Below are 20,698 nucleotides of genomic sequence, written 5' to 3' on the forward strand. Positions count from 1 at the left end.
GAGTTTAGAAACCGAGATAAATGTCAGTATGATTGACACATTCTGAACATTGGTCGGATGAAACATTTCTAAACAGTTTAATCCTTGGTATATTTGGCTCCTCAGATATTCACGTGCATTTGAAAATAATTAGATATTTGATAAAACTTGTTGAGTCTCAAACTGCACAAGTTACGGATACCTTGTATAAATACCGTTTATCCGTCTAGTGGCGTTATGGGAGGTAAACCTTATGGAAACAAAATTATCTGGTACATTATTGTATACACCTACATCTACAAAACTTGAATACAGTTTTCACTTATAAACTACAAAACATATACACTATATAATTACACCCACAAAACTAATGCACGTTTATCTACAAAACTTGCTAACTGTTTACATTTATATCCACAAAAACTAAATATTGTATACACTTACTCAAGCACATTCAAATATGTATAACAGAAATGTACTTTATCACTTAGCCTATTTGTCTCTCTTAGCCTCTATATATCTCAGATTCCAAATTAAAATTTGGAATTGTTTTTGTTCAAAACAATAAAAATATTAATGTTAATGAAATTGAAATTACATGGTCTTCTACGGATCTGGATTTAAAATATTTATAACATAGTGCCATCTATTGAAAATACAAATTCAATCAATAATATTTACTAAGAAATTTCATCCTTCTAGTCAAAACATTTATTTTCAGTAATAAATTTTAAACGATTCAAGTTAGTATAGTATATTAGTATTCTTTTGTGGAATAAATATTTTAACTACCAATAAAAATCAAACTAACATTTTGATAAAATAACCTTTTCACCTCCTTCACGACACTCTAAAAAGTACTCAATTATTATTTGATTAATCACTTTATACTAATGTTTGGAGAGTAATACATATAACATTCACTAAATACTCTTTCCTTATTTATAAATCCAATATATTTAATTTGTAATGATGAAAACGCACTGGAGGTTGAAAAAGTTTAACGTACATACACTGCTCGCTAAAAATCTTGAGGCCAATGAACATAAAGTAAAAATATGCATCTTGCGTTGTTAGATTCAACCACTTATTTGAGTAGAGCTTCGAAAGGTGAAAATAAGAAAAGGGAAATTAAAAAAACAAAACCTTTTAAGCATTTAATAGGGAAAATATGAACACTATGAAATTAGCCTAAATACTAGCTGATCAAAAGTTTAAGACCATACAAAAAGAAGTCCTAAACAAGGTAGGAAATGCCCAACAAGAGGTCTCAGTAGTGAGTTGCACAGCCGTCATTGCGAATAACTGTAAACATTCGCTTTGGCATGGTCGATATAAGCGTTTGCAGAAGGCTAGCTGGAATGTTATTCCAAGTGTCCAATTTTGTTGATATTGTTAATTAGATTTAAAGGCATATCAATGAATGGAAACTTCGTTTGTACTGTTAATTTGATTTAAATATATATCATTAAATGGAAACTGGTGATATTGTCCATTTGATTGGCGTATCATTTTTAAACAAATAGCTATTATGTTATGTGCATTCACAAAAATATTGTACAGATAAACTTAAGGTTAAATTAAATATACACACACAGATATAAATATATATATACACAATTATTAAGCGAATACGTCTTTTTATATTAAATTTAAATACTCTACTACACATTACAAAAATGAAGTAAGTTTTGCAATGAATAAGCTTATTAGGAATTCTATTTGTATACATTTTCTGAACTCAGAAACAGTAGCTAGTAATGCCAAATTTGTGCATGTATGAATGTTTTTAGGTGTATCACGAACCACAGTAGTGGTTTACAAGAGGTTTGTTTGCAATGAAGTACAAAGCTACATAAAGGGATATCTGTGCTCTTCACACCATGAGTATTAAAACCCAGTTTCTAGTGTTCAGTCCGCAGACACGCTGAGGAACTTTATAATATTCACATTTGTTCTTCTTTTTATCATTATTATTATTCTGTCAGCATATAGGAAACACGGGCGCGAGTCTTACAATCAAATATGGATGATATTACTAAATGAATTATTGCGTATTAGTTAGGGTACTTTTAGATTATTTCTGTATTTTTTCATATGCTAAAAAATCATAATTATACTATAAACAATGTTACCATTACCCCTTGAAGTTAATTTTCTTACAAAAATCCGGTATTCCTTTAATGAGCTTAAGTTAAGGGTGAAACAACTATTATCAGCCAATAATAGATAAACATAAACTTTGTACACAATACAATAACTGTCTTTAGGTAGCCATCCCCTGTATTAATATATGAAGTCAAGGATTGATAATGAATAAGCAAATATACATAATATTAAATTTAATTACACGCATTCGTAGCATAATTACTTTAAAAGACACGAAGGTTTATTTAAAGCAATATTTTAGACGTATATGTTTTATTTAATAGATTGATTTTCCACAGTTTCAATTTTATATGCACTATGTCCATTGCTATGCATGATATACAGAGAATTTAGCTACACAGATACTTTAAATGCTCACTGCATCCTTAAACAAATCTCCATGACAATCTCCAGCTGCATTTTAACATTTGACATCTCGAGATAATGTTATCAAATAGTCTATAGCTATAGTGAATCATCATGAACCGTATAAGCTAGTTTCCTACAACAGATATCTTTAAGCCGTAATTCAAAAGATAGCATTAAACTCAATTTCGAGCATCGGATCGTCATTCACGGTGATTTTCAATCTTAAGGGTCAAATTACAACACACACAGCTTGATTGGGAATCTTATAAATATTACAGATGGAATAACTATTCTTAAAATTGAATATAAGGAGTGCCAATGATCACGCAAGAAGGAGATGGCAAAAATGTTAGCGATTCTAGAAGAAAGTGAGGAAGAAATTTTGTAGTTATAAATTTCATTCAGAAAATCATCGAATATGTTCGCCATTTCAGCAATGATGGCGTTATAATGTAATGATCAATACCCTTATTTGTTGATAAAAAAGTAGCCAAAAAGTTGGCCGTATGTGGTAATGACAAGCTGTCTTCCCTCTAGTCTTACACTACTAAATTAGGGACGTCTAGCGTGGAAGTGTACGTATAGCTTTATTTATTCCCTGCATTTATCCTAAATTTATTTATTTCCCTCTCTATATGGAGAGTTTATAAACATTGTATTTACGATAATGTTACAATCATCTTTTATTGTTTTCTGTGAAAATATATTGCATATGTTGCTATCGGTACAAAGTTTTCATTTTATACAATTCGATTTATTTCTTTTAGATTTCATTACAAAAATTAAATCACTGTGTTGGAAAGAGCTATTTCATAAGAAACAGGCAAACACGTCCAAAATTGTTCTTGATTTTGAGTTTGAAAAAGTAATTTGCTTGTTTCAAATATTTGCACAAATATTAATTTTTTTTAAAGTAGTGGTGTTTTCGTCGGTAGTGTGTTTGTTTAGTTAGTGTATTCTGTCCTCCGTGGAAATCTAACCATAGATTTTAGAGTGATCGATCAGGGGACGTATTGGTACTGTATTTTTTACAGGGCAAAGCTACATAATTAGATATCTGCATTCTGTCCTCCGTGGGAACTTCAACAATGGATTTTAGCGTTGTAAAGTCAATAAACATGTCACTGACCCATCAGGGGACCTTTTGATTCTGTGTCTGTTTTAATAGGGCAAAGATACATAACGCAACATCTACATTTTTCCCTCCGTGGGAATATAACCCTGGAATTTAGCGTTGTAAGTTAGTAAACTTACCACCGACCAATCGACGGACCTTATCTATAGTGTAATGAATTCTTTCAACACCATATAGGTCTATATTAATAAATTAAAACTTCCATTTGACTTACACCAAGAATGTCTGTTTATTTCAACATAAAACTAAACCAGTTAAATCATACTTTATTTTAATGTCTTTCAATAGAGAATATCACTATCTCTTGTCATAGTTCAACTAAACAACTTAGATAATTTACAAGTCGAAAACAAGCTTTAATTATAAGAAAAATCCGTGTTAATCAATGAACAGTTTACACCGCAGTTTAGGTAAGACTCGGTATAACTCCAGAAAACACAACAAAAATATACAAACTAAAGGTGGTTTAAAAAGACAGTGTATTCTAATGCATTAAAACGAACCATAACAACATGAATTGGAAGTTAATATTATTTGATCAACTTAACAAGCTGCTTGTTCATTTCTTGTTTGCAATTTCAATATTTTCCTTAAATTACTAGCATAACTCTTTTATGTGATTTTTCAGCTCAAACTACACGTCTCATAATAAGGTGAATTTCAAAAGATTAATTGGTATGTGTTACATGATTTCGTATAAGCTTCAAGCTACAAGTTTCTCGATGGGTTGGATTTCAAAGGATTAATTGACACCTGTTACAAGATTCGTGTTTGTTGAAGATGGGACATTACCAGTAAAGGAATTAAAATAACTTCGTGTAGCTTTCATATTAATGATTTTAAAGTAAATTACGTGTTCAAATTGTTAAAATTAATACCTGTTAATCGTTTAACAGTTCAAGAAAATAACGATATTAATAGTAATTAAGTGTCTTTAATAGTAGGAATCGTTCTGAAACAAAATGGCGGCCATAAAAATTGCTCGTTTGAAACCACCTTTAAAAAAGTGTTATAATATGTATTTTTGTATTATACCTGGTATAATATGTTATCTTTATGTTTCTGAAGATAATTTATCGCAACGTTTACCTCCTACAGCAACAAGTTGTTCAGGAAAAATTCCTTGAATTGGAAGATCATTTTGATCTCGAATACGAAACGAAGGATCATCTTTCCCCAGGTAGTAACTGATAACCATTTTGGCCGATAGGTTATATAAGCAGCTAAGCTCAGTACAATTAGATCTTCTTAAAAAGAAAGCTTCGTTATGTCTGTTTGCTTCATTAAAACTTCTATTAAAAATCATCGCAGGCCCACTAAGCCAGGCTCTGTGAAAGAGGTTTTTGGACAAAGGTGACGTCATCATTGCTAAAATAGAAGCACCCCCTGCATCTCCTCCAAAGACTGTTATCTAAAACGATAGAGTAAAAAGCGAAATAAATTAAAATTACCTACTTGGTGATTGAAATGATGTTATTCAACAATACATAATTCGATGAAATCCAGCAATATCTCTTTCATAATAGCAGAAAAAATCAGATGGCAATACAATATGGTTTTCATAATGGTAGACAAATCAAGCAATAATACAATGTGTCTTTTATAGTCGCAAACAATATCAGGTAACAATATAATATGTGTTTCATAACCGCAAATAAAATCAGGCAACAATACACTATCTCTTTCATAATAGAAAATAAAATCAGGTGAAGGCTTAGTAAGAATTAAATGCTCCATCCATAAGTTACAAATAAGAAAAATAAACATTCGATTTTCTGTTACAATTAAACTCTAGTGTCCTTGCTTACTTACAAGTGTGCATTTATACTATTTCGTAGAGAAAAAATAATTTACTAACGTAATCTATAATCCTAATTATTTTTCAGAATTTTATGTGTCGTGTATTATTAACTTACATTGGTTTAATGTCTCCTGTAATGTCTAGCTGACATGTACAAGTTTTTCAGCAGAGTCTACTACACACATCATACTAAAATGGAACTCCTGCTTATATGATACTGGAAAAACGTTTTAATTACGCGATATACAACCCCCAACATCGCGAATATATTACCCTGTGTGCTCGTAGATTTGTAATAGGGGTCACGATTTCTCCGTTTTGTCTCAGGAGAACTATATTTTTATCCATTCTCAGGGTACAGTTATGATATCTTGAATTCGTCACACGCCAATCTAATACATTGGCGCCACGGGTAATCGGCTAGTAAAAGTAACAAAAATGCGAATTTTAGTGCTACCCTCAAGCACTATTTTTCATATCTTTAAGGAAGTAAAATTACACCACATAAAATTCAGTTTAGTGAACTCCTATTGAATCAAGATGTTAGATTAGTGATGTAAACTTGATATGGATCTTCTTAGCCGAATATGAACTATGAAGATTTTTTTTTCGAATTAGAAACCTAATACATTCTTTTTCATAAATTATACGCAAGCTTTAGCATGAGTTTATGATTTAAAAAGATTGTTTAGGCAATTGTAAATTATGGTACATACAACATTACCTTTTTAGGGTCGCCTCCAAAATTCTTTATATTTCTATGAATCCATTTTAGAGCTATAATTTGGTCCGACAATCCGAAGTTTCCTCTGTTATCAGTATAACTCGATACGTTATCTGTAAAAATGTCAAGAGCAAGATATCCAAGAGCAAACAATCGATAGTTGAAACTAACAAACACAACATTCAACATTTTGGCCAACTCTCCAGATGGACAAAGTCCAGTCTGATGACCACTTCCAAACTGTAGAAATCCTCCATGGACCCAAACCATTACGTCCAGATTTGCCTGTAAAGATGATAAAAAACGTAAAGGTTGTATTGGAACGTTGTCAGGGGGACTTAAGAATATATCAGATAGAAGAAACGAAAAAAACAATCATAGACACAAAAATTATTTTACTTGTCAGTAAAAAGTATGTTTGGTTGTTTTGAAATTCAAGCTAAGTTACTGGAGGACTATTCGCTCTAGCCACCCATAATTTATAGAGATAGACTGGAAGGAAGGCAGCTTGCCACACTACCCACCGCCAACTCTTGGGAAAATAAAGAAAACAGTAACTATGGGAAAGATTTTAAAAACTACGGATGGACAGAACAAGACAGTATCGAACTTTCTATTAGCAACTGTTTGGGATTTTTCAGGTACTTTAAAACAGAAATACCGTGTAGCAATCGACAATAATCACAATTTCACAAATAAAAGATATTTTTAATAACTTTGCTTTAGTAAGATTTGTTTGTTTGTTTGTTTGTTTTGGAATTTCGCACAAAGCTACTCGAGGGCTATCTGTGCTAGCCGTCCCTAATTTAGCAGTGTAAGACTGGAGGGAAGGCAGCTAGTCACCCACCGCCAACTCTTGGGCTACTCTTTTACCAACGAAAAGTGGGATTGACCGTCACATTATAACGCCCCCACGGCTGGGAGGGCGAGCATGATTTGGCGCGACTCGGGCGCGAACCTGCGACCCTCAGATTACGAAGTGCACGTCTTAACGCGCTAGGGCTTTAGTAAGAACTTGCCTGAAATCTGACTGGTAACTAAGCTGTTATTCATGAGATAGATCAAAATAATATATAAAATCTAAAATAATTCTTGATGACGAGAAACCCACATGAAATAAAAATGTATCTCAGAACGGTTGGTATGGGTATTAACACTTTCATTCATAAGCAGAGAGCAACGTTAACCTAAAGATGACCTGAGAAGGTCGAAACGTTGCTCTCTGCTTATCAATAAAAGTGTTAATACCCAACCAGCCGTTCTGAGATACATTTTAATAATTCATCTGATTTATTTTGCTCTTAAGAAATTCATAATCATTAATTTCTATTTTTTAAATTATCTAACAAGAGCAACTTGTTTTAAAATAAAATATTATTGTCCATTTATTTACATGTAATTATGTTTGTTATTTGTTGCGAGCAATAGAGAAAGGTATATAATGGAGGAAATATAGTTAGTTCCAATTCTAGGCTTAGCACAAAGAGGTGTTATTTCCAGAGTAATATATAAATATTTATCCACGAAAAAGTGGATAATGTTAAAATTTATCAGTGCTGTAACTGATACTATAGAATGATGTCTGCAATAGGAATATAGGTGAAAACACAGACGAAGTAACTGTTTTATACTAGTTTATATATGCGATAGTTTGGTGACTAATTACGCAGGTCTCATAAGGATCTGCTTTGACATTTTATAGCTTTGTGTCTATTCGACCACAGGACGTTGAAGCTCGTACTTGAACTTTCGACATTAACCATCATTCATAACCACAATTAACCACAAGACGATTAAGCTTGTATTTCACCATTCAAAATTAACCACCTCTCATAACACAATCAACCACAGGAGATGAAGGTTGTATTTCACCATTCAAAATTAACCACCACTCATAACATAATCAACCACAAGACGATGAAGCTTGTATTTTTACTATTTAAAATTAACCACCATAACACAATCAACTACAGGACGATGAAGCTTGTATTTTGCCTTTCGAAATTAACCATCACTCATACCTAAAACCTATTAAGAAGTAAATATAGTAACTCATGAAATATTAACAGTTGCGGGAATTTTAAATAAATTATAAAATTAACACATAGACAACCAGAAACCTATTGGACTTTGAAGGTTCTCTCTCTTACCACTCACTTTTGAGAAAAAATAAAAACTTAGAAACCATTCTTCACATTTCATCACACCAGCAATTCCCATTTTTTAAACTCTTGTAAAGTTTTCACTTACACTCAACTCATTTCATAAGTCAATTACCTCTTTAGACGGCAACTCATTCCATAAGCCAGTTACTATGTTAGAAATTAAAACTGGAGAAAAAAATCTTCTTCTCTGTTGTCTTCAAAATATAAAACGAACAAAGTATTTTATCTTATCAAACCCTACGAACAAGTTAATAAAAACTTCAATAACATCAAAATAAAATACCTTGAGACACCTCAGTTTAACCTTATAGAATAACTCAGTCATCTTTAGGTTCACCCTAGTAGCATTCTTCCAAACTCTTTACAATTAGTCAATACCCTTTCTTAGATAAGAAGACCAGAACTGTACTCAAAACTCCAAGTTAGACATAAACAGTGATTTATAGAAAGTCATAATTACCTATTTTTGCTTTGTAATTTATGTGCTTATAAATATATATAAATTTGGCTTAGTTTTACAACAAGTAACTAAGCATGGTTTCAGTGTTTTGAATGACTTATCCATCAATATTCCAAAATGTGTTTATTCATATCGACTAATGGGTAAGTACTCATCAATATTAAACGTAAGATGCATACTGTGGTAAAACAAATGCACTATACTGAACAAACTGCAGTTATATATTATTTGTCAAATATTTGTTCAATTAACCAACTGATCCACACAATTCTGTCTAACTTCATCGTCCTCAGTAGCAACTAGAGATTTGGTTTGAATTCCGCTCATTGCTACACAAGGGCTACTATGCGCTAGCCGTCCCTAATTTAGCAGTGTAAGACTATAGAGAGACAGCTATTTATTACCACCCATCGCAAACTGTTGGGCTCCTCTTTTCCCAATGAATAATGAGACTGACTGTCACATTATAACACCCGCACGACTGAAAGGGCGAACATGTTTGATGTGACGGGGATTCGAACTCGCGACCCTCAGATTAAGAGTCGAATGCCGTAACCTCCTGGCCGTGCCGGACCTTTACAAAGTGTGAAAACTAAGGAATAGTTGCGACAAAAGAGTATAATTTAAATAGATCTGGGTGGAAATTATTATTTGATTTTAATTCTATCTACTGATAGTGGAGGTTTCCTCTTTTGGAAAATAGAAATTTGAACACATTAAAAATGAAATGACAAATAGTAATCACTACACTGAAATGGTGAGCATGTTTGGTGCGAAGAGGACTCGAATCCGCGACTCTCAGATTACGCGTCGAGCGCCTTAATCACCTGGTCACGATGTACCCCTTTTACAAGGAATCCAAATCAAAAGCTTATACGTCATATATTATACTGCTGTAGAGCTCTTAGGTAGTATTTTGTCTATCATCTTATCGAAAGCTGATTCGTCAGAAATTACACCACTGTAGAGTTTTTAGCTAATACTTTACACAGCTCCTTATCAAAACTGATTCGTCAAAAATTACACTATTGTAGAGTTATTTGATGTACACACATTTGAATTAAATTTTAAACATGAAATATATCGTTTTTATATATTACTTATTTTATGCGCAAATTATCAGTCAAATATTCATTTTCAAGTAAAGCATAAAACCCAACATTTTGAACAATTTTTATGAGCGACAGAATTAGTTCTGAAAGAAAATTCACTATTAAATTGAACAAAGGAGATTACATTTTTTTGAAAACATTACTACAAAGTTTTCAAAGACGTATAATGTATTGTCGGCAAAATGAATTATTTAACAGGAATCTGTCTGCAAAATGATGGTTTAATAAAATCTAGTTGTCCTAATTTCTGAGAATAGAAATTAGCAGGGGAGAATTTGTCTTCATTTTAGAATTAAGACGTTTTTTACACATCTGATATGGAAACAAATGATTAATAACATTTAATACAAGCGGTCGACATTCAACTAATGAGAATTTAATATTTCTATTTAGCAGATTTCGTCGAATGAGAAGAAAACACTAAAAAACACACAAAATCGTATGAGAAAAACCCACACAAACACGTTTTATTATTTTTTAAAATGTATCTCTTTAGAAGCTGACTTTATTTTTTGTACTTTGTATGTTTTATTCATTAGGTAAATGCCACCAGGAAAAGCTTACTCATATAAAGTTTATATATATATGCAAATTATAACATAAATTTAATAATTTAGTTCACTAAGAAACCATTGTGTAGTAATATCTACTAGGTTATAGTAGATTTATGATACATTTATATAAATCTACTTTTTCTTGGTTTCATGATTCTGTAGAAGGTTTTAATTCAGAGAATCATTTAAAAAGCTGATGTTGAAAATATTAAAACGCCAGTTTTACTTTCCTGGGATCACACTTGTAAATGTTCTTATGAAATTCAACTTTTAGTGCATAATTCATTGGGAACAACTATGTAAAAAATTGCGAAAATCGATTTCAACTAATGAGTAAGTATTTTATTCATTATGTTTAAAGTATTTTATCTCAAGTGATAAAGTCTATGTTACGCCAATTTCATCAGTAAGAAAGTAATTATGTGAACAGTTGAAGAAGTACATTGACAGCAAGTAATTCGTTTGGTGGTAAAATTTGATTTTATAATTTTAACCTATTTTCACACTTTCACTTTTTACCAGTGAGTTCAAGTTTATTTACTTACATATATGAAATTCTATGTGACTCATTTCTTAAATTGCAGTAAGATTTTATGTCTGAAATAGTTATCTATAAGTTTCATTTTGGATTATACTGACAACGTTTAATTCTACAAATAAATATACTTTACTTCACATTCTTTACGTACTGTTCGACGTTACTGAATTATTTCTTCATTTAGTTTCTTTTATGGATATCACGTAAAGCTTCACGTGGTTTAGCTGTCTCTAATTGTGATGTGATAAATTACAACGAAAGGAACTAGTCAACAATAATCACTGTCAATTCTTAGGCCACTATTGTTAGACCGAAGAAAGGAATATGACTGTCACTCCTATAACGCACAGGTGGCCCCAAATTACTGAGAACCTTTTTTTTTATGATAATGTGTCGCGAACCACAACTCCATAGAAAGGAAACGTCACATCGTAACGATTTCATGGTTTAAAAGGCGAGCATGTTTAATAAAGGGGATTCATACCAATACCCCAGCGATTACGAGTCAATCGCCTTTACCACCAAGTTATGCTAAGTCTAAGAGTATATGGTAAACTTACATCATGATAATATGACACTAGATACTTTTAACAGGAAGTTTTGTTTGTTTGTTTTTGAATTTCGCGCAAAGTTACACGAAGGCTATCTGCGCTAGCCGTCCTTAATTTAGCAGTGTAAGACTAGAGGGAAAGCAGCTAGTCATCATCACCCACCGCTAACTCTTGGGCTATTCTATTACCAACGAATAGTGGGATTAACCAACACACTACAACGCCCCCACAGCTGAAAGCGCGAGAATGTTTGGTGCGACGGAGATTCAAACCCGCGGATTACGAATCGAGTGCCTTAACCACCTGCCCATGCCAGTAGAAAACATATATATATATACATATAATATGAACCTCTTATATACGTATATATATATATCTCTAAGAGGCTCATATTATTTCCCATTTTATTGCCTTCACTTTGTTTGTCTCTTTCCAACCGTGTTTGAATGGTATACATATTTGTAAAATTGAAATTAATAAAATATTATTATTTTAAGCAATGTTCTGAATATGTAAACATAACTGATTTTATTTTAACAATCATAAAATATCTTCATTGATGTTATTATCAGACATACTTTAATTACTTCTATCCATCCTCATTTTCCATTGTTAGTCAACAGCTCTATTATCAGTTATTACTTTCAAGTTTAGGTTAAAGTATTTTGTTTTAAAAATATTCAGGAAGCGTAGCAACTGTTTTGGTTCAGTTGTTACATAGCGTAATGTTACACGAATGGTTTTTGAGTTTTGACAATCAGGGTATCGAACCCCAATTTTCAGAGCCGTGAGCCTGCAGACTTTGCCGTTATTCAAATGTTGTTTCATGAAAATGTTTTTGCTTTGCTCCATAGTTTTACTTACGGTACAAAAATGTGAGCATAAATCCATTAATTTTTCATTTGAAAATCCCCCAGCTGCAGACTCACACTGCTAGAAACAAGGTTTTGATACCCAGGTGGATAGAACACAGATAGCCCATTGTGTAGCTTTGTGCTTAATTTCAAACAAATGAAAAATCTAGCACACGTTAATTCCTGTCTATTTGCCAAAACTTCAAACTGTTGTTGTTTTCTGGCAGAATAATTATGAAGTTACATTGAAACAGCGGCACGTTTGCGGACGTATAACATTAGAATCCGGGTTTCGATATCCGTGGTGAGCAGAGCACAGACAGCCCATTGTGTAGCTTTGTGCTTAATTACAAACAAAGTTATTTGCCCCCCCAAGGGCACAGCGATATGTCTGAGAACTTACAACGTTAAAAACTGGGTTTTGCTACCCGTAGTAGGTAGAGCACAAAGAGCGACAAATATGGTTTTATAACAGCAGTATGACACGGAAATCATGAAAATAAGTTTTTGTAAACTCTTGAAAATGGTTAACCCACGGATATCGAACTTCTTTTATGTTGAGTCTGAAAACCTTATTCTCATATGACACAGGTTCTTGATGATTGCCATAAGTTAATAAGTATCAACCTTATATCCTCCTTCATATTTTACGGAAGCATTCTCACGAAACTAATGGACATGGGGGCATAAACAAACCAACAAGTCTTGCCTCGCTGCTGCCCCCTGCGATAGCGGTATGTCTACAGATTACAACGCTAAAATCAATGTTTGGATTCCTCTCGGTAGACACGACACATGAGATTTTACCATAAGAAAAAACACACACTTACCTCGCTGTCCAGTTTTGGAGTCCAGATATTTAAATACAAACAATCTTCTTGGCCTTCGTACTGTTTTGTGTACGGGTTCAACTGGATACAAGGTGACCCAAAGTTTTTGGCCACTGTCAGAGTATCAGGTTGACATCGATATTTGTCATACGTTAATGAAACTGTGGATTTCCAGCGTTGTCTCCCAGTTGGAGGTACAGCGTAAGAGATCCCCTAAGGTTTAAAATATAAAAAAACTTACAATTTTTTGCAAATTTTAAAGACATTTTAAAGTGTTAGAGTTGGAGGGAGGGCGTAAGGGATCCCTTAAGGTTTAAAGTTTTAAAAAATACACTTTTTTGCAAATTTTAAAGACTTTGAAATGCTTACAATTTTTTCCCAATTTTAAAAACTTTAAATATATAAGCGCTACAGTACTTTGTCAAAATCAAGTCAACAATGATTTATTATTACACTTATACAGTATTACCTTACAATGAAGACACCTTTAAAATTCCACCATAAATCGAATGAATAATAATTATATACAACAATGAAGTTTGTTCGTCTGATAAAGTTTCGCATATTGTTACTACCCCGTGTTTACAAAAGGATAACTTTCATATTTTGGTATTTCTGACAGTAAGGCCCGGCATGGTCACGTGGTTAAAGTGTTCGACTCGTAATCCGAAGGTCGCAGATTCGAGTTCCTGTCACACCAAACATGCTCGCCCTTTCAGCCGTGGGGGCTTTATAATGTGTTGATCATTCGTTGGTAAAAGAATAGCTCAATAGAGAGCGGTGAGTGGTGAGAACTATCTGCCATTCCTCTAGTCTTACACTGCTAAATTAGGGACGGCTAGTGCAGACAGCCCTCGTGTGGCTTTGCGCGAATTAAAAATCAACAATCTTCCAATAAAGATGTTGATTTTTTCTTTATTTCGTGCAAACTACACGAGCGCTATCTGTCCCTAATTCTGCGGTAAAACGAAAAGAACAAGTCATCACCACCCACTGACAAATCTTGAACAATTCTTTTAAAAAGAAATAGTGGGATTCCCGTTACATTATAACGCCCCAAGGGCTGAAAAGATAAGCACGTTTGCTAAATGGGAATCGAACACGCAGATTGTGAGTCGAGCGTTCTAACCATCAGGTCATCCCAATGAAAAGTGTTTAAGCTGACATTAAGTGATATCATGAAGAAATGTTTATAGCCTGTTCTTAAAAATTTAAGGACATTTTGCTGTTTAAAAATATGAAACAAGCTAAAAATATTTTAACTTGAACACTAGATTACCTTAAATATAATCGATAAAGGAGAGGACAAACTTTATTTCCAATCCAAATAAATCGAGTATAGCAGTAAATAACTATATTTTCTGTTAGTAAACATCACATACAGTTACGACAGAAAGTGTTCGTACAACTGTGTCCCGAGTAGTTTTTTGCTCATAATTCAAAAAAAAAAGTATCACGATTAGGCTAATAGAAGTATAATATATTATAAATATTATACTAACACACATCTACATACATTTTTATATAAATTGAACGACAAATAAACTGTTTATAAACAAATAACCAAACATGGGAGGGGCAGAAAGTGTTCGTGCGTCTACTTTAATGGTCAGTTGTGTAGCCTTTCAGGTGAATTACTTGGCACAATCTCTCCTCATAGCCCTCCATGATCGTTTTACAGTACTCGACTGGTATTTTCTTTCATTCTTCTTTACAAAAGGCCTCCAACTCTTGCAAATTTTTCGGATGACGCTGATGAACCCTGGTCTTCAACTCATGCCAAAAGTTTTCAGCTGGGTTGAGATCGGGTGACTGCGATGGCCACTCCACACCAGAACCCTTATATGGTTCCTCTGTAACCAAAATTGCACATATTTTGATGTGTGCTTAGGGTCATTGTCGTGCTGGAAGATCCAACGACGCCAAAGCCGCAAGTTCCAAGCATCATTCTTGATATAAGTGCCTAATATATCAACGTACTCTACTTTTTTCATGATTCCGTTGACGCGGTGAAGGCTGCCTACACCAGAAGAGCTGAAGGAACCCAATAGCATTATCGAGGCACCTCCGTGTTTAACTGTAGGAACGGTGTTCTTTGGAAGATTTCGTTCCCCCTTCTTACGGAAAATATAGCGAACATCATTGTGGCCGAAAAGCTCAATTTTAGTCTCGTCTGATCAAAGAATACTCTTCCAATAGTTAAAGGGTTTATTACATGCTTTCTTACATACCTCAAACGTGCTTCTAAATGAACAGGCTTTAAATATGGAGTTCTACGAGGACGGCATGCTTTGAACGCAGAAGAGCGTAACATGTTCGTAACTGTAGAGGTGCTTACTTCAACCCCAGTTTCTCTTATCAGTTTCTGTATGTCATTACGTTTTAAACGAAGGTTCCCACTAACTTCTCTGAGAACCTTCCTCTTGGTTCTCTCTGGAATATCGGTGGGGCGTCCAGAACGAGGGAGGTTAGCAGTTAATCCTGTGAGCTTAAACTTGGCAATTATGCTTTGAACAGTAAATTTCTGCACATTAAGTTGTGTAGCAATACCGGAAAGAAACACACGAGACTTTTATTTTACAATAATTCGTTTTTTTTTTTATCACTGGATAGTTGTTTCCTCTTCGCCATGATGACCAAGCAGATAATGACGGAGACGGCACTAAATTGCCGGAAGTACATTTTTTGCTGGCTATATTCCAATAATTACGAACCAAGTGTCTAGCTCTGGAATGGTATAATGTAGTTTATTTGTCAAACTAAACAAAATTTTTACGGGAATATCAGTTTTTTTCACACGTTCTGAACTGTACGAACACTTTCTGCTCCTCCTATTTTTGGTTATTTGTTTATAAACAGTTTATTTGTCGTTTAATTTACATAAAAAGTTATGTGGATGTGTGCTATTATAATATTTATAGTATATTTTACGTCTTTTAGCCTAATCATGACACGTTTTAAGTTATGAGCAAAAAACCACTCGGGACGCAGGGGTATGAACACTTTCTGTCGTAACTGTAGGAAACTTGTCTCTTACGTAGTTCTAAATTATTAGAATGTTTAATAAACAACAGCAAATAATAATCCTCACCTAGTAACGAATGAAGGTAAATATACTCGAAACTAAGGAATAATAAATCTATTAATTTTCGTGACAAAATAATGTGAATTAATTTTACAATTCTAATTAGTTTCCAATATTATTGTTGTTTGTTAACAGTCCCCAATTTTGAAATTACATGCTGGAGAGAAAGTGGCTAGTCAGCACCACTCACCGCCAACTGTGGGAGTACTCTTTTACCAATGAATTAATGGAGTTTCTCGTAACGTTACAACGCCCCCACTGTCGATAGAGAGAGCATGTTTGGTGACGAAGTGAGATTTCACGATCCCAAACAGCAAACTGGGACACTTACCACTCAGTTTTTAATATCGCGCAAAGCTACTCGAGGGCTATTTGCACTAGCCGTCCATAACTTAGCAGTGTAAGACTAGAGGGAAGGCAGCTAGTCATCAGCATCAACCGCCAACTCTAGGGTTCCGCTTTTACCAACGAATAGTGGGATTGAACGAAACATTACAACATCCCCACGGCTTAAGGGGCAAGCACGCTTGGTATGACGGGGATTCGAACTCGCGACCCTCATATTAAGAATCGAACACCCTAACCGCCTGGCCATGTCGCGCCTTTACCAAGTGTGAAAACTAAAAAGTAGTTTCAACAAAAAGTATAATTTAATAACAGGTGGGCGGAATGTGGTGGAAATTATTATTTAATTTCAATTCTATCTACTGACACTGGGAGTGTTCACTCTAAGTTAGGAAATGTTTGGGAAATAGAAATTTGAATACTTTTGGAAACGAACTAGCAACTAGTTATTAAAATTTACCTTGAATACAAAAGATTCGCCTTCGAGATTCCCTTGGTAGTTTCCACACTCGGTGTGAACAGTAACAAACTGTTTCCAAGCGTTAGAGTGCCCTAATATTCGGTCTTCTCTACCTTCTCCACCCTCTGGTGTCGTAAGTCCAAGTGTGGTAAAGCATACGACGATGACTGTTACCAAGACGGCTGAGAAACCGAAGATGGTAACAGGAAATACCTTAGAACACAAATATTTCTTCCGGTCCTGATTATGGTAACGAAGAAAATCATCTTCTTCATCCAAATGAGTATACGGGCTGTAGGGTGTGCCCAATAGTGACATAATATCGCTGATTGGAGGATCTTTAATCATTCAGACCTTGTTATCTTTTAACTACAGAGGGCGTTGAAATATTCGAAGTAGAGATTCCAGTAACGCTTTGGCTTCAGGGCGTCAATTTTGAAACTAACGTGGCTTCAATGAAACAAAACTCCAAGGTTGGGGAACTTCTGCGAAACATTAGATGCATACAACTTATTTAAGAAGGTTTTTGTTTATGAATTGGACCTTCGCTGAAGAGATATCAAAACAATAATTAGTTTCTTTGATGTTACGATTATAATATCAAGATAACTAACACATTCTATGATAGACAGATCTGTACTTACCTCGAAAATCTGGAAAAGCGTTTTATATAACAGAAATAACTTCTTTATCAGTGCTAAGGTGATTTAAACTATTCACAGCTTCTGTTACATTTATGTGTTCAAATCTTTCTTACTCCCGACTTAAAAACATTAGAACAAATTTCATTGGTTTCAAGCTCATGTGATAAACAAATTTAGCACCTAGTTATAACTCCTACATTTCCTGATTTGACGGCAAAACCTAATTGATGATCTGGTTTGTTGGAAAAATAAATTCCGGTTGTTTACAAGTAAGACAGACGACTGTATTTACCTAACTGACTTAATGAATATTAAAAATCATTTCTCATTTGTAATCTGAGCATTCAATGCAATTTGAGCATATGTTCATATTAGTAATTTAGCTGAGTTGTTTAACTAACAAATATGAACACATGTTCATGTTAACATTGTAGATGAGTTGTTTAACTGACAGATTTAAACACATATTCACGTTAGCAGTGTAGCTGACTTGTTTGACACATTAGAACACATGTTCTCAATAGCTAGGCATGTAAACTAGCATTTTAACATGTCGATTTGCAAACCGAACATATGATTTTCTTATCTAAAGAACTGAATGATTAAACAGACATGTGGTCCTAAACTGTCGACATGAAATGTTGCCTTAAACTGTTAACTTGGTATGAAACCTTTAATTGTTAATTCCACGCATGGTACTAAATTGTTAACCTCGTGTGACGATAACTGTTAAATTCACTTGCGGTCTTAACTTGTTAACTGGTGTGTAGCCTTTAATGTTAACTTGGCATGTGTCCTTAGAATTAAATAATTTTAACGCTCAGAGTCTAAGAGGGTAAATATTCTAATTATCTGAGGATTATGTGGGAATCACACTTAATTTCACATACTAAATCGACATGTAAATTTATCCAATAAATACCAAATATCTATCATGTATTGAATCAATTGTTTTTTTACCCCACTGTGAAAACTTTTAAAAACACACGCTAATTAGCAAAATAAACCTTCAACAGACACAGCCAATAATATATTGAGAGATTTAAAGTTAATTTTGAAAGCTTAAGTTGAAAATTTACCTTGTATTGTTTACTTCAAATATGTGCATACATCAAAACACAAAAATCAAGCTAAAGTTACAGGAGCCTTCAAACAGCCCCATTTTTCGAAAGTCCACTTTCTTGACATTGTCATGAACTCACCGTACAATCCTCAATAGCCGCGGCACTTGGCATTCTTTTACGCACTATTAGAGTATATTAATCTCTGAGACATTTTTTCCCGTTTTTATTAGTTATATCTTGCTCCCCACAGTGGAATAGCTGCATGTTTGCGAGCTTACAATGCTAAAAACCAGGTTTCGATACACAGGGTGGGCAGAGCACAGATAGCTCGTTATGTAGCTTTGTGCTTAACTTCAAACAAATAAACAATAAGTTATGTCTGCCAGCAACACCGAGCGTGAAACGTGCGCATGTTCATTTCGATTTTATTACTCATCAGAATCTCTATCCTCAAACTGAAATTCTTTTCGGCAGGAATAGAGTAAATTAATCTATGGAGCCTTGGGCGTGGTCAAATACATCAATCAAAAAAGGTTTGACCTCCTAAGTTGAGAGTTATAATTAGATTTCAAATCGGTTCAGAAATGACGGAGCTTAGAGTTTGTAGTTCAAAACTTATACCCATTCTATGATCCCCTATAAAGCGGCTACAAATATATAACGTATGCGCACATGGATAATGGAGTTACAAATACAAATTTTATTAAAAATTAATTTTCCTCAAAATAGACAAAAGCCATAACCAAGAATTAATTTAAAACTCTCGAAAAATATAAAGATGTCGAAAATTTACAAGCTAGGGGCCAAACTGAAGATACTGGAACCGCAACAATCCTATCTGACTACGCATCTGCCAAGTCTCCTGATGGAGCATCAATGGAATTTTGTACCTTTGATCTGCCTAAAATGCTTAAACAATGAGTTCGGAGTTGATACCCATGTACTGTGGAAGGCCTAAGGAAGGTTTGACAAGACTGACAAACCGTTCTATTTTCTTTTTTCAGAAACCTGTTACTATGGAAATTCCAATGTTCGATAGTGATATATAAAAATGACCATCAGACTGATCACGGCTGACTATGAAAGAATTAGTTTTAAGGGCAACAATAAACGCAAGCCGACAACTGTAGTTGAAGCTGATATTTAGTGTTTGTGCGGTTCGAAAGTGAGATATCCTCTGAGATTTCTTTGACGTTACATCCATTAACAAAGTTAACTGTAGCTTTTTAATACAAAGACTTTTATATTTTTAGTATCGTACTTTTACTACATAGCATACATAGCTCAGTATAAGAATCTAGGACTAACCCCAGCTTTCCCAATCTGATCGAACCGCGTTATATGTTATTTATAAGTAATAACATAACAAAGGTATATTTAATAAGCTATACTTAGTTACCAGATTGAGCTTCAGTTTCACTCTAGGTGGGTAAGTTAATATTACTCTTCTCAAAAATGAAATAAACACGTGATATCTAACAGGATGTATTGTAAGCAATAGATGAATACAATGAAAGGTGTAAAAAAAATTAAAATTCTCTCTCTCCTCCCGTAGTGAAATGTCATGTATAAATACTTGATTTACGTTTTAGGCACAAAACAAATCATAGAAATATTGTATGTAGCTGAACGATATGTAGGCACCTGATTTTGTAATATCACCTGTAGTCATATAATGTTAATACTAAAACATTTCGTGCAGAATTTCGATTTACTTCAAGTCTAACATGGACATGTGCAAACTTAAATTAAAGAAGTTAGGTTTAGTGAAAGTTTTATCTCGGATGTTTTCTGATAGTCAAACTAGACACTGTTTAATTTTTAAAACACGTGATATATTTAGTTTTGTATATAGTTAGAAAAATCATGACATGGTTATG

At 33.8% G+C, this 20,698-nt stretch overlaps 1 protein-coding gene across 4 annotated transcripts in view; it reads right to left on the bottom strand.

Annotated features, from left to right (window-relative positions):
* The window catches only part of LOC143222116 (para-nitrobenzyl esterase-like), an 86,878-nt gene that overhangs the window by 31,139 nt on the left and 35,041 nt on the right, over positions 1-20,698 (bottom strand). For 3 of the 4 annotated variants that reach the window (XM_076448093.1, XM_076448090.1, XM_076448091.1), the window contains 4 exons: positions 17,111-17,658; positions 13,221-13,433; positions 6,157-6,441; positions 4,721-5,042 (listed from right to left, as the gene is read on the bottom strand). In XM_076448093.1, the coding sequence (XP_076304208.1) occupies positions 4,721-5,042; positions 6,157-6,441; positions 13,221-13,433; positions 17,111-17,458 (1,168 nt within the window). In that variant the 5' untranslated portion in view covers positions 17,459-17,658. The remainder of the gene's footprint in view (positions 1-4,720; positions 5,043-6,156; positions 6,442-13,220; positions 13,434-17,110; positions 17,659-20,698) is intronic. The other variant, XM_076448092.1, reaches the window with a different exon arrangement.

The sequence above is a fragment of the Tachypleus tridentatus genome, chromosome 8 (genome assembly GCF_004210375.1).
Source record: "Tachypleus tridentatus isolate NWPU-2018 chromosome 8, ASM421037v1, whole genome shotgun sequence".
NCBI classification, from domain to species: Eukaryota; Metazoa; Arthropoda; class Merostomata; order Xiphosura; family Limulidae; genus Tachypleus; species Tachypleus tridentatus.